General features: G+C 42.4%; 1 protein-coding gene across 4 annotated transcripts in view; it reads right to left on the reverse strand.

The window, feature by feature from the left end:
• The window catches only part of LOC138258583 (protein SSUH2 homolog), a 164,375-nt gene that overhangs the window by 100,088 nt on the left and 49,159 nt on the right, over nucleotides 1-15,128 (reverse strand). For 2 of the 4 annotated variants that reach the window (XM_069205948.1, XM_069205946.1), the window contains exon 2: nucleotides 2,360-2,421. In XM_069205948.1, the coding sequence (XP_069062049.1) occupies nucleotides 2,360-2,379 (20 nt within the window). In that variant the 5' untranslated portion in view covers nucleotides 2,380-2,421. Of the gene's footprint in view, nucleotides 1-2,359; nucleotides 2,422-10,802; nucleotides 10,938-15,128 lie in introns of those variants that run through there. The other 2 variants (XM_069205944.1, XM_069205947.1) reach the window with 2 other exon arrangements.

Consider the following 15,128-nt stretch of genomic DNA (forward strand, 5'->3'; position numbering starts at 1 on the left):
GATGGTTTGATAAATCTCCCACAAGGTGACGCAAGGGCACCACAAGCCCTTGACAAATCTGGTCCTCACTGTCTGGACAGCCTAGAGCAGCTCCAGTAAAGTATGAGAAGGCAGTGCTCATTTCTACTTGTGGATTTATATATCTGCTCGACCCATCAGAGTGAAAGCAAACCTCTAAGCTAGATTCCATTGAATTTGATGGAGAAGGCTGAGCCGCAGCCCTCTTTGTACATTTTTCTGGAGTTAAAGGCATGAGCTGTAGCAAACATTCACGATTTCTCTATGCCAGAGCAAGACCTAAAAATATCAGTGCGGAAATGCATTATTATGCATATTCACTGATGAAAACGTCTTTTGAAAATATTTTAATGAGTCAGTAATTTAGCCCACTAGTAGATATTGACGTGGAGGCAGTGTATGGCTCCTGAATGCACAACAACATATTTTACAAATCTTCAAATTTTGCCACAGGGACCGCATGTAAAAGTCTGTTTAACTCTAGTCAATAACAAAGGAACTGTAATCCAGATTCATAAAGGAAAATTTACACTTTTGTGAAAGCTTACAATGTTTTCCTATTCACAAAGATATTTTGTGAGTAGTATCTTCACCATTGCGGAGTCTCCGCACTCCTAGAGGAGACTCCCCACCTAAAAAGAAGAGGTCTGTGTTTTTATGTGCGGAATCTCTGCCAAGAGTGTGGAGACTCTGCAGTTGTAAAGATGCTACAAAATGCCTTTGTGAATAGAAAAGAAGAATCACGAATTTGCACAATGTTGTAGGTTTATCTCTGTGAATCGGTCCCAAAATATGGAGATTTTAACCTAATTAAATAAATGTGAGCTCAGCCTTTGCTATGGTCAAGCTGGGGCATATATAGCCTCAGCTGTTCTATAAGGAACACTCTCCATTTGCATTCCTTGACTGAGCTCTGTGTTTGCTTAGGCTACAGGGGGCATGATATCACAACCACTTTGATCTGGCTGCAGACTCCGTTTTTCTCCACACCGCCTTACGTTTTGTTCCTTTCAGTACTGTGAGCTCTCCTATTGGTGAATGATTTCACATCCTCATCAACCTTTATTCAATGGCTGGAGGTAAAATGGGATTTTGTAAACGTTTTGTTTTGAATAAAAATAATTTCATTTTTTTGTTCTTCCTGGGCTTTCCTCACTTTTGTTGTATGTTCCTGAGTGAATATTGGGGTTGTTCTAACCAATCCTTAATGACTATTTTTTATGATATTATTTCCAAACTGAAAGCCAGGCCCTGCAGCCAACCCACCCGCTGCACATGACTGAAGAGAATGTGCTGTGGTGGTTGTCTGTCAGCAGAGGGTGGCTGGCACTAGAGTCTGCCAACACTGCACACAGAAGGATGGTTGGCACATGGCCTAGAGGTAAGGCCCTGCGTCAAACCATGCTATGCACAATGCACAGTGAATGTTGGCTATTCCGATTCATTGCCCATAGCTGAAGGCCGTTCAGGGGACTTAGCTGCTCTGTGAGGTTTATTTACAGGAAGCACTTGGATGTGGTATATGATAACAAAACTCCAAAAATTATCTGAAAAACGAATGCTAAAAGTGAAATTAGAGTTAACTTTCATTTTTACATCTCAATGTATATTTAAATAAACCTCAAACAAACCACCTAAAACACAGCCAAAGTGCAGGGACGGTTATGATTTAAACTGAAAAGCCCCTGAAATTCACAGGTTATGTTTGGTAACACAATCCATAACTCGCATGAAAGCCATGAAGACCATAACGCCCAAACCAAATGCAATGCTTAGGTTTCACCATATTTAGAGGATGTGGTGTAGTGGCCAGAGCTGCCAACTTTGGCACTGGGGAACCAGGGTTGAGTCTCAGTGCCTGCTCAACATCCTGTGATTCTGGGCAAATCACTTAATCTCCCTGTGCCTACCAAAAATGAATGTGTCCTTCTGTAACATAACTGGTGCTCATGTAAAGCACTCTAATACATTTGATCAGAGTTCAAGGTGTATAAAACCACACAAACCCATAAAAAGAAACACCTAAAAGTACAATGAAAGTAAACAAAAATACATCATCAAACCAATTGATTATATTACCTTCATAGCTGTCTCTGCTAAAGCAGTAAGCTTAATGTGCTAAGTCATGTCATCTGCATGATGATTTACAGCATTTGTAATTTAATCTGTTTCAATAAGGATGAGGTCATTAACAGTGAATGAATTTGGTGTGTGAGTTAGGATATTTGTCTGGCTGTAATGCAAACCCAGTTATGATGAGTGCTCCACTACTTGTTACATGCAGTATGTAGTAGGTGTTACAGGTTTACCTAAAACATTCTTAAAACAGTTAGTGACTTACCTGGGTTGTGCAGGTTGCATTGCTCTAATGATTTTTCAGGACTTCCAACTTCAGTGGACTCGCTGTTAAATATTCACATGCATATGTTAATAAAGGTAGCTAAATAACCCAACATGATGCACTAACCACAATATACACAAATATCACCTCACAACTTGCTTTTACAAGAGGCTGAATCAAATATAAGAAAAATCTTACTCAAACCCAACAATTGACAAGCTATCAGAGGTATGTTGTTCAATAGGACTTGTATTTTGACATGTAAATTTAAAATCTGTTTTTTCTGCTTTGCAGTTCATCTTTGCATTAGGTAATTATGAATCTGTGTCAAGCATTTTTATAGCATTATTGGAACCGATTCACTCAATTACTATTTCGGTGTGAAATGATAATTGACATGCACATTTTTTCTATATGGGAGTCAATCAGTACAATTTGACTACTGTGCATGTATAAATCAGACCAAAGAACTCTGTGTAGATCCAGGGTTTGTGTAGACAACTGCTCCTGTTAATGGAGCACATCCACAACACCAGCTAGAAAATTTACCACATATTTGACCATTTTTGCAGTAAAGACTTTAAGCATAGGAGTAACTAGCGCTATTGACACATTGCTGATACATGACAAAAGCCTTTTACCATTCAAGACACAGTATTGCAGCTTTGGATTGATAACCTACCATCCAACACATCTTTGAATAAATAAATAGCTACTCCTCACATCAGTGTTTTGTTCTCATTAGAGCTCGTTAGAGAATCTATACAGCACTCTAATGTTGTGGCTGTTTGGTTTTACCCTACATTGGGTCCCCCCTTCTATGCTTCTCTGATGAACTCGATAAAAGTGAAACACATGCGAGGAGCTGCTTTTACTTGATTTAATAGTGAGATCAAATTTCGGCCAACTGTTGTGCTAAAGTAACTTTGTACAAAAATATACTTTGCATTGCCTGAGGCAAAAATGAACCGGAAGCATTTTGCCACTATGTTTCTTCAGAGCAAGAATACACATCCAGGATCAACAGTGTGGCGTTAACTACTGTTCACATAGCAGGGGATAGCTATCTGGGGCTGGACAGAAACACTAGACAAAACACAGGACAGATGTGACACTTCTTTTTAGTTGGAGATACCAGACAGAGCTTCTTCTATTCACACCAGAATTCTCCTAGATATGCTGACTCCAGTCACAGTAGGAAAAGGAAATAGTTGTGCCCTGTCAGGTGAGAAGAGAGCTAATCTAAATAAAATACATGAGTGGCTAGGTAGCTGGAGAGATGTTTACATCATAGCAGACAATTCTTCCATCTTCAAACAGATGCCACTGTATAATTCTGCAGTAAGGCAAAGAGGAAATGCTGTACAAGGGGGTGGGGATGTGAAAAAAGTTAGGATTGGGTGGCAGAGTTTCTACAGTTTTTGGCTAGTGCACAGGATAAATATGGCATCCTAAACACCACCTCCTTTCTCAGACTATATTCTTGGATCTGGGAAGAATATACCCAAACAATAATGCCCTCCGGAAAGAAAGACGTTTTCTGACTCTTATTGGAAGAAAGGGATTCAAGGAGCCAAGGACTACTGCAGGTAACCAGGTACTAAAATTATTCTTAAAGGGTCAAGATATTGGCATCCTGTTTCCTCAAGGTCCAGCTGACCACAGTGGACTGGACCCTCCAAGAACTCTGGAAGGAGAGAGGTCTAGTAACTTGAAATCTGCCCTTTAGGTCTGGCAGCTGTTGGACTGGCCAGACAGATCTTTCCCAGCAGCTGGTTATAAGTAGGAGTTAGTCATTTTTCCACCTTTGGAGGGCTAAGTGTTGAGGCTTGCCTAGGGAGGTCATACCTAGGACAGGCAGGAAAACCAGTTTTGTTCTGGTGGTTGAAGCTTTTTGTTGTCCTGAAAATGGGATCAGAGATAATGATAAAGCTATGCCGGGTCATCGAGCCCTGTTCAGCTACAGCTGCCATCCTTGCCCCGCTGGAGGATTTTGTGAAATAAAAGAGTGATGAAGTCTGACGGGAGAACCATGGACTGTGTTGAGGCAGCAAATCTATCTGTTCAGTAAAGCATCCCGGCTGCTACAAACCCCATCTTTGTCCTTCTTGGAGCTTTTGGAACCAAAACCAATGGCTTCAGCAAGAGTTTGACGATGACCTGTCTAAGTTTAAGGGACCCACACTGACCTCCACCTTGAACTTTTCCCTGCTGAAAAATTATGAATTCAGTTTCAGAGACTAAGTCCAAATGTAAAAACTTTGACGAGGATGACTCGCTTAGTATATCTGGGCTCTGCTCCATCACAGTCAGCCTGAAATCAGGCCTAGATCTGTGTTAATTGAGAATTGTTGTTGTTCAATGGCCTTTCACTTTTTCTCCATGTTTTAGCCTAAGCACAATGCTCTGGGGCTTGGGTGTTGCATTTGAAATAGCAACCAGTGGTTGAGAAGAGATTCTCAAAAACTTTGTTTTGCACTGATCAAATTGTGTTTATGAAATCATTAGAGCGACATCATTCCCAAGTTAAAAATACACATTCTGACACTGCTATCAATACTAATGAGGGCAGCAGCCATTAAGAATTTAAAAGAAATTAGAACATTTTTGTTTAAATCCTTGGGTTGTTTTCCAGAAGGTGACAATATCTTAAAAAATGCCCATGAAAAAGAAACATAAAATCTTATGCAACATTTTTACAAAGCAAGCAAAAATGAATGAGTAAGAAAATCTTAAACACCAGGTAACCTGGACTCTTATACAATGGTGAGAAGTGAATGTTTGGGGCCGCTTCCACTGAACCCAGGGGATAGAGACTAATTTATGAGTGTGTTTTTACTACTTGTAACTATTCATACGTAGTCGAAGAGCTGCACCACCAAAGTAGATATGTCCATAGGGAAAAGTTTAAAAATTCATTAAACTTTAAAAATAAGAAATAGAACAAAATATTAATGTCAATAGTTGCATATTTTTTAAATTGTAGAACAAGCAAAAACATAACAGCATTATTGAAAAATGATTTTACATATAAAATAACATTATTTTGAATATATTACAATTAAAATGAAATACCTTTTTTAAGTTTGATTAAAAAAAACACTTAAAGTAAAACACAAATTGTGCATTCAAAATTATTAAAAGTGCTGTGTAGAATGCATTAGCAATGATTTACTTGTTGTAATCATTTTTAATCTTACATGAATTGTTATATTAAAAAAAGTTCACAAAACAACTTACAATAAGTTAATAATTTTATTTTTAACGTTTTTTTGGATTAAATAAAGTGTCAATATATTTAACAATAATTTAAATAAATATTAGTTTTTTTACATTTGTTCCTGTGAGGATTTCTTTTATGGCCCTTCCACCATAATTTCTAAAAAAGGATGTTGCAATACCTATTAGTGCCTATGATTGGTGTTGGACTTACTCCAGCTCTGAGCTGGAATACATTTCTGAATGTTCTGGGTCTTTTTGGCTGACATGAAAGGTTGGTTTCTGAATAGAAAGGGGCTTACTATTTTGTGGGTGGGTACATGTCCTTCCCAAAATGCCTCCCTATTCCTGACTTGAACCCTCTTTAGTCCTCCCTCATCCACTCCCCTTTTGTAGTGAGTATTCCCCACCTTCCAGCCTCTCCCCAGCATTCCTCCCACATTTAGTACTAAAACGTACATTTACAGGTATGGTGTTCTCCGCAAGTCAAGTCATATCTCTCTGCACATAAAAGAGGGGAGAGTCAGAAGCGTGGACCACTGCACAGAGGTATGTGAATAACATTTGAAGTATGTTAGTAGCACTATCGCAGTACTACTAATTGTAATACAAAATGCAGTTTGTGAATAAGCTCCTACTTCTTAACTCAGCATTCTCTGTGCTTTTGTTATGTGAGACTGCCCCTAAACTCAGCCCTCAGTTGCAAAACAGAGTCACAGGTCAGTGTGAAAGTAGTTTGATTCACTCACCAGTGGCATGAACTTTTGTTTGTTGTTTAACTTTCCAAACATGGATGGTGAGCGACAATCACCAGGACCAACACAGGCATTTCTGTGTCAAACTGCTACTGCGTCAGCATGTCTGCTGTTTGCAACTTCCAGACCTGCTCCTCAGCTTGCCCAGCTGATACACATATCACCTCTTACTTTTCCACTCAGAAAATGTGTGGGAAGGTAAAATGAGGAGGAGATGTGGCCTGATGGCTAGAGCTCCTAATTTGACTTTGGAACAACATCCTGTGATTCTTGGCAAATCACTTAGGGCCTGATTTAGAGATCGGTGGATGGATTACTCAATCACAAATGTGATGGATTTCCTGTCTGCAGTATTCCAAGTGTCATTGGATATAATGCACTTATAATATTGCGGACGGCATATCCCTCACATTTGTGGCTGAGTAACCTGGTCCACCAAATTCAAAATCAGACTCTAAATCTCCACATGCCTAAACGCGTAATGTTGGCTTCTAGTTTAAAACTCTCTAATGGTCTCTGCAAAATAAATAAATAAATATATAAATAACATAGAGCTGCTAGATGCACTGTGACATTCTCTCGACCTGCCTAGTAATAGGAGTCAGTAAACAAGTATTAGGCTACCTCATTTAAGCAGTTATGCAGCAGTGAAACACTGAGGTTGTCGCTCTATAGCAAAGCAGCTCAGCTTCACTGTGAAGGGCCTCTTGACATGTGTTTGACTCTCTCCTGATGATGTGATGTCACCCCAGTTACTGCAGCTGCATCGAGATATGCATGGGTGGTGTGGGGCTTCAGGAGGACAGACATGAGCTGTTAAGTCCTGCATACTGATGTGACTGCCGCCTGCTAGAAAGGACCAGTCCCATTAAATAAGTGCTGGTGGGGCCCACTGGGACACATCACCTACTCTCTAGATCACTAATGTTTGGGTCCTATAGATCTAATAAGAAATATTAATTTGCATGTGCATTTTCCTGAGAGCTGCGCCGTCCTGAGTAGCAACTTTAACACTATTGGGTGAACTCAATGGACTGAATGATATTCAATCATTTCAATTTGCATTATTCTAGAATCTGTACTTAACTAGGTCACACATTGTTTGCTCTTGGGAGGAACCCATTCATTGGAATATAGTCATCTGTTTTCTTTGGTGCTTTTCCTTCTCTGGTAGCACCCACGGTGCTCATAGATAGGAACAGCTTGTTTTCACACATACCCCCTTTTTCATCTTTACTAGAATCTGCACCTTCTTGGGAGGCACCTGTGATAGTAGTGGGTGGATTCCGTATATTGACTGCAATTAGAAAGTTGCATTTTCACTTTGTTGGTTTCTGTGTCTTCTTGGATAGCACCTCTCATCAATCATTGGTGAAGCCCATATATTTATTTAGGAGTAATTAACTGTGTCATCTTGGAAGTTGTGCCTTCCTCTGTCGCACATATATTAAAACTAGGTGAACGCCAAATATTCAACATGATACAACTATCTGCATCTCCTTGGGGCATACACTATATCACTTCTCATTGGACCCGAAAAAAAGATTGAGATTTAATCAAGACACGCAGAGAGTATCCACTGGAAGCATGCCTCCCTGGACACAGCATTGAAATGATCTCATCTTCTAGCCAATATAGAAAACAGGTGGTAGTAATACTTGCCTGAAACCTAGGGCAATATTTTACCATGAGCTCTAACATAAACTGCTCATTATCCCTCTCTTCTCTATCTTTCCAAGGATCTGCCACTCACACCACCCAATTCATTTTTAATAGGGGATCCACAGTGTAGGATCCTCACTTCAAAAGTAGTCTTATCCTCTCTATTTCATGTCCATCCCAGCTCCTATTCACCCAATGCCAATCACAACCCGCCCTCTTTACCACTACCAGCACAACACTCATAGAACCTTCAAACCATGCACTTCTTTATATCCTCTGCCATCTCATCCTACCTCCAAGAAACACGAGCCCTCTTTTTTCACCATTAACACTTTAACAATCCTACCCCTACTGCAACCCACCATCATTTCTATAAACCTTCCCTGTCCTCTGTCCCTTCTCAGCCTTGCATTACCCTAGCCCTATACCCTGACCTTACCTTGTCTCACGTAAACATCCATTGCTGTCCCCAGTCCCAGAAACCCTCATCTAAGCAACAATGTATCCATCTTCAACACGTCTCTCAATCCTCCTCGCCTCTCGGCTCCTCCTGTACTTAAACATCTCCCTTCTTCCACTTTGCTGTCTTCCCCACTGCTCCTTTCTGAAGTTCCTAACTGCACAATAGCTCCCTCTCACCTGCTAATCTTTCATGTCAGTTTTGCTCACACCACCTCAAACTCTCTTTCACAGTTCCAAGCTCTCCAACAACTGTAAAGCCTTCAGGCCCCCTGCAATCACAGCTCTCAGTAGCCCTCTCACCACGCCCTAATAAACCTGTCAAATGTTTACAGCCTGTATTTAACTCCCATCCTCAATCCCTCAAGTCTAGTCTTGTTTGCATGGATTTCCATCCATTATAATCTATGAGGCATCAACGTAGAGGGTAGTAGAGTGGCATACCTGTGACAGCACACATGCCGTGGTCACCAGGAGCTGTTGAGGTATGCTGAGGAATGGAAAGATTCCTCTCCACCATTAACTGTACTGAAGAAGCAAACATTGCCTTTTTTTTAGTAAATGCTTTAAACTTTAAGGATCTAGCAAGAAATGTTGATATTTTTTCTTTTTGTGTGTCTATGGACAGATTAAACAATTTATCATTTTTAGCATAAACAACTATTGTTTTGTTCTTCAAACACAAACATAGCACTTGAGTGAGTATTTTTGCATATTGACCACTACAAAAGCCCTTTCTATAAGGACATCTGTTGCTCGTAGGGGAGGGTACAGAGACTCTTCCATGATAGGCACGTTCTCCATGAAAATGGCATATGCACTTTGTGATTATAGAGCAGTTTTCCAATCCCCTAATACGCCCACAACATCAATCGTATATCTCAGGAAACAAACTCACGGGCTAAAACCGTTGGGTGAAGATGCATCTCAGCATAGAAACCCTGAACAATAAAACATCTCGAAATGACAGATTAACATTCCAGACCTGAAAACTTTGACCACACTACCTGCTTAAATTAGACATCGCCGCAACAAAATGGCAGCGTTGAAGACACTGAGGCCCATATTTATACTTTTTTAGCTCCGCATTTGCGTCATTTTTTGAAGCAAAAGCTGTGACGCTTTTGCATCAAAAATGCGGCACTAAAAAAGTATAAATATTGGCCTGAAGACCTGGCTATTTCCATGAAGGTAAGACATCCAATAAAACACTCAAAGTGTGCATTACCACTTTCATTGTATGGACCAGTTGAAGAAGATGATTCAATTTACCTCTTCTATGGTCCCATGACAGGAACCATGGAAGAAACAAACAGGGCTCCCGGCAAAGACACAGATTTGCAATATGCTCCTCTTTCAAGACTATATTTTATGGCTACCTTTACAAATTGATTAGTTAAAATGGTTACTCTGACTAACATAAACATGACATTAACATAATGTAACATAACGCAACATCAGAACGTAACATAACGCAACATCAGAACGTAACGTAACACATAACAAAATAACATATCCTCCCATTTTATTGTATATTGAACCGTTCCATGTTCTAGTAACATAGAAACATAAAGTATAATGTAATTGATTTAAATGCATTTTTCAAGCCTAACAGTGACTCTCCTAATTTCATGTTTAGTTGATTATTCAATCTACATTTTAGTAACTGATGTTTGTTTTTATAGTCCCTACAGATACATAACGAGGTATAGGTTAGGAGCTGTTCCTCAAGCAGTACCCCCACTTCCTGCACAAAACAATCCTGCATGCAGCGCAGGCACTCTTGCACCATGGTGCAAGAGTGCCTGCTTTGGCACTAGCAGCCAATTGTGTGCCAGCGCAGGGGGAAAGGACAGGAATGCACCGTATTGTATATGTATGGTGCATTCCCGCTCTTTCCCATTGGCGAAGGGCAGAGCAGCAGAAAGTCTTGAAGCGCTGCTTTATGCCAATTCCCCGTAAATAAGGGCCTTGGTGACTTGAACAAAGACAAGCTGTCATTTCAGGCTTGCTCCACACCACCCTTCTCTTCCCACTCTATGTCTTCTTTCCTTTTCCCCATTTTATTTTTACAAATACACATACACACACAAACATTCTGATAATTCACCTATTTGAAGAAATGTTATTTTATAAAATGTTTTCCATAGAAGGACGTCCTTTTCCTAAATATGAACCACCAAATACTTGTGCCCCTTTTCAATAAATAGATTTTGAAACGTTTTAAAAGTTACACCAACTCAATGCCTCACCACTCAGTCTCCTCTGTATTCACCTTATCTGCTTCTCCCTACTAGAATGAATAACATGGGACATCTACACAGACTCCATTTATAGGATCTTCTCACCTCACTGTGTCTTCCCCTGCCATGATCAGCTTGGCCTGTGGAAGTGATGGATCACTGCACCTGTGAACCAGTCAGGATTACCCCTCTGCAGATACGCTGCTCATGCCCTGCCTGCGCTCTTGGCTTTAACACTGCTCAGCACTCTTTTGTCACAAGCTGGATGTTTGCTGTAGTAGGTTTTTATAAAGTTTAACTTCCTCATCCTCTCCATAAGGTTACAACATCAGAGATTATGTCGAAAACACAACACACAACTTGCAGCCACCACATGCAAGTTGTATCCCTTGTAACTAACTGCACTTCCCAGCATGAAGTTATTTGCAAGGGCCGCATTAATTGTGTAAACCTGGGCTCTACCCTTATCTCCAGAGTAGTATTTGCAACACTGTGTTTGGCTTCTATGTGGTTATATTGTGGAGAATATTGGCGGGAAAGCATTTTGTGGGAGTTATTCATTGTGTTGAGACTCAAGACTAGGCAGTCTGAGTCCAGCAGTGATGGTGGCAGCCTACATACAGTATCTGATGGAGACAAGAAGGTTTGTATACCCAAGAATTTGGTGCCCAGTTATGTGGCAGGAGATGACATTGATTGGTTTTCTGCTAATGAAGTTGCACTGAGGGCACACGGGGTTCCTGCAGAGCACTGGGGGGTGGGCCTGTAGAAACACATGCTAACACCTGGGAGGTACATACTTCTGATGTTAGAGGTTGGGGACCAGGCCCAGTACACTCCCTTGAAAGCCACGTTGATTGCCAAATTTGGACTGACCGTTGAGAAGTATTACCAAAGATTCAGGGACAGTAAGAAGGTCCCCAACTAGTTCTGGGTAGTTTTCATTGATTACTCCAGTAAGGCACTGAATGGCTGGGTGCGGGGATTAGGTTGGGTTGTACAATTTAAACTTGAGAGAGCACATGCTCAGTATTTGTTTTACAGAGTTGCACTAGCACATAGTTGACAGTAAGTTGACTGATCCCAAGAAGCTTGCTGAGGAGGTGGACCTCTGCAAAAAAGGCATCTCTGGGTAACACCCACAGAGGTGGTCCGGGTTCCCAACAGAAGAAAGAGGGGGAGAAAAACTTAAAAATAAGATGTTCGCTAAAGGCCCCCAAAATAATTCCTGAGGGAGTAGTCTAATCCTAAAAAGAAAGGATTCTTTGATCACAAGACAGGGAAGTTTGTACCCCAATGTGCAAAGTGCTCCAAGTATGGCCACCCTAAGACCCCTAATGTCCCAAGATGACACAGCCCCCTACTTGTGGGCAGACACCTGGATTGGCTAGTGTAGTGCTCGATGATGAGATAGTCCCATTTAGATTTGGGGAACAGAGAGAGATAACCCTAGTGTCCATGGGAAATGCAGATATGGTGCCAAAAGCCCACATGTCTGCCAATACTTCCAAGTATAGGCAGTGGGTCACCATTAATGGGCAACGGTGGAGGCTCTGCGTGACACAGGGGTCAGCATGACAGCTGTCAAGTGTCAACTAGTGTCAGCAGAGCAGGTACTACCGAACACATTCCACCAAGTCATGGTAGCTAACAATCATGAGAGCCATCTATCAGTAGCTCTGATTCTCTCTGAGTGTGGGGTGGGGGGACTCTGGTACTCTGAAAGTAGCTGTGAGCCCTGCCATGCCTGTAAATTGTCTGTTAGGCAATGCCCTAGAGCACACTACCTGAAGGGCGGTAGAGTTCAGATCTCACTTGGAGATGATGGGATTGCCTGAGTGGGTCTGGGGATCACCTAATCTACTGGGAGAATGGTCTCCTATATATTGAGCCTAAAGCTCTGGGTTCTGGGGCAGCACATGTGCTGGTGGTGCCCCAGTGTTACCGGGTCTTCCTACTGGGTTTGGCTCATAACATACCCCTGGCAGGACATTTAGGGCAAGACAAGACCTTTGTCAGGCTTGCCGCCCACTTTTATTGGCCCCGAATGAAGACATCCTCTGATACATTTTGCAGGTCCTGTCTGACCTGACAGGCCAGTGAAAAAGTTGAAAGCTCACCTTATCCCATTCTCCATCATTGGCACCCCCTTTGAAAGGGTGGGCATCAACGTCATTGGTCCATTGGGACCCAAAACAGCCCTATGCAACAGGGTCATCCTGCTCAGGGTGGACCATGCCACACGCTACCCAGAGGACAACCCTCTGAGGACAGTGACTGCACCTGTGGTGACCAGAACTTTGATGGGGATCTGTACCCTTGTGGGTTTCCCCAAAGAGACAGTGTCTGACAGAGGCACTAACTTCATGTCTGCATACATTAAGTCCATGTGGGATGTGTGTGGGGTAACTTATAAGTTATCACCCTATCACCCTCAATCCAATGGTCTAGTAGAAAGTTTCAATAAAACCTTGAAGGGCATGATTGCTGGCCTCCCTGAGGTCATGAGGTGTAAGTGGGACATCCTCTTGCCATGCCTTCTCTTCACCTGGAGGGAGGTGCCACAGAAAGGAGTAGGGTTCAGTCGCTTCAAACTCCTCTATGGCTAACCTGTTAAGGGACCTCTAAGCATTGTCAAGGAGAGGTGGGAGAAAGCTCCCAGGAAACCTGCCCAGGATGTGGTCAACTACATGCTGGCCCTCTGGAACCATATGCACAGCTTCTGGAAAAAGGCCAAGAGCAACCTCGGGGCCAGTCAAGAGGTGATGAAACGCTGGTATGATCAGAAAGTCACTCTGGTGGAGTTTCAACCTGGTGGTGCAGTATTGGTCATGGAGTCAATAGAGCCCAGAGCTCTCCAGGACCGCTGGACTTGCCCATGTGATATCTAGGAGCATTAGGGGAAGGCAACTTACTTAGTGGACCTCTAGGCTCCTAGGAACCCCCTAAGGGTGCTCCATATCAACAGACTAAAGCCTCACTTCAAGAGGTCTGAACTGAGCATGCTCCTTGTGAAAGATGAGAGTGTGAAAGAGGTGAGCAAGCCTCTCCCTGACCTCCTTGCTGCAGAGGAACACAATGATTCAGTGGAAGGTGTCAACTTCTTTGCCACCCTGAACCTAGAGCAGCAAGTTGACTGTTACCAGTTGCTGTTACAGTTTGCCTCACTATTCTTCCTCTCCCCTGAGCTCATGCATCGGTGCATCCACGATAATGACACAGGAGTGTCCCCCTGTGAAGAATAAAGTTTACAGGTTGGCAGACAGGGTGAGGGCCAGCGTCCAGGAAAAGGTCTCCAAGATTTTAGCTTTAGGGGTCATTGAGCCCTCTAACTGTTTCTGGTCCAACCCCATGGTGTTGGTACAAAAGGCTGCTCCACAGAGCACCAAACCAGATCTTCAGTTCTGCATTGACTACAGAGGCCTCAATTCCGTCACCAAGACTGTTGCATACCCAATTCCAGAGCAGATTAGTTCATTTGGCAGGTTAGGTGCTGCCAAATTCCTCAGTACTTTTGATTTCACATCAGGGTACTGGCAGATCACCTTGACTGATGGAGCAAAACAGAGGTCCGCATTCTCAACCCCTGAGGTCCATTACCAATTCCAGGCAATGCCCTTTGGTTTCAATAATCCCCCTGTTACCTTCCAAAAGTTGGGTTACAGGGTTCTGGTTGGCAAAGAGGCTTTCTGAGCTGCCTACATAAATGATATTACTGTCTACAGTGCCAGCTGGCAGGAACACCTTCATCACCTCCAAGAGGTGCTTCAAGCCCTGCAACAGGCAGGTCTGACAATCAAGGCCAGCAAGTGCCAGATTGGGCAGGGTTCCGTGGTGTATTTGGGACACCTGGTAGGTGGTGGCAAGGTGCAGACCCCCAGGCTACGATTTAAACCATCATGGTCTGGCAATCACCTACAATCCAAACAGAGGTGAGAGCCTTCCTAGGCCTCACTGGCTATTACAGAAGGTTTGTTAAGGGATGTGGCACCATTGTTGCTCCCTTAACTGAGCGAACTTCTAAGCAGTAGCCCAGGTTGGTCATCTGGATAGAGGCTTGTGAGAAAGCCTGTGATTCTCTCAAGGAAACCATTTGCACAGCACCTGTGCTCAGGGCCCCTGATTACTCCAAGGAATTCATCGTGCAGATAGATGCGTCAGGGTATGACATAGGGCCATTTCAACAATACCAAATATGACAAGTGTATTCCTCTTAGATCAGAAATTACCACTTAAAAGCATATAAGGGGATCGCTAATGCTGGCCTCTGAGAGGATCAGAAATCACAGTAGTGAAAAATGACTTTGGAAGTTTTTCACTACTAGGACATGTAAAGCTTATAAGTACATGTCCTGCCTTTTACTTACATAGCACCCTGCCCTCTGGGTTACCTAGGGCCTACCTTAGGGTTGACGTTTATGGAAGAAAAAG

This window comes from Pleurodeles waltl, chromosome 9 (genome assembly GCF_031143425.1).
Source record: "Pleurodeles waltl isolate 20211129_DDA chromosome 9, aPleWal1.hap1.20221129, whole genome shotgun sequence".
In the NCBI taxonomy this organism is placed as follows: domain Eukaryota; kingdom Metazoa; phylum Chordata; class Amphibia; order Caudata; family Salamandridae; genus Pleurodeles; species Pleurodeles waltl.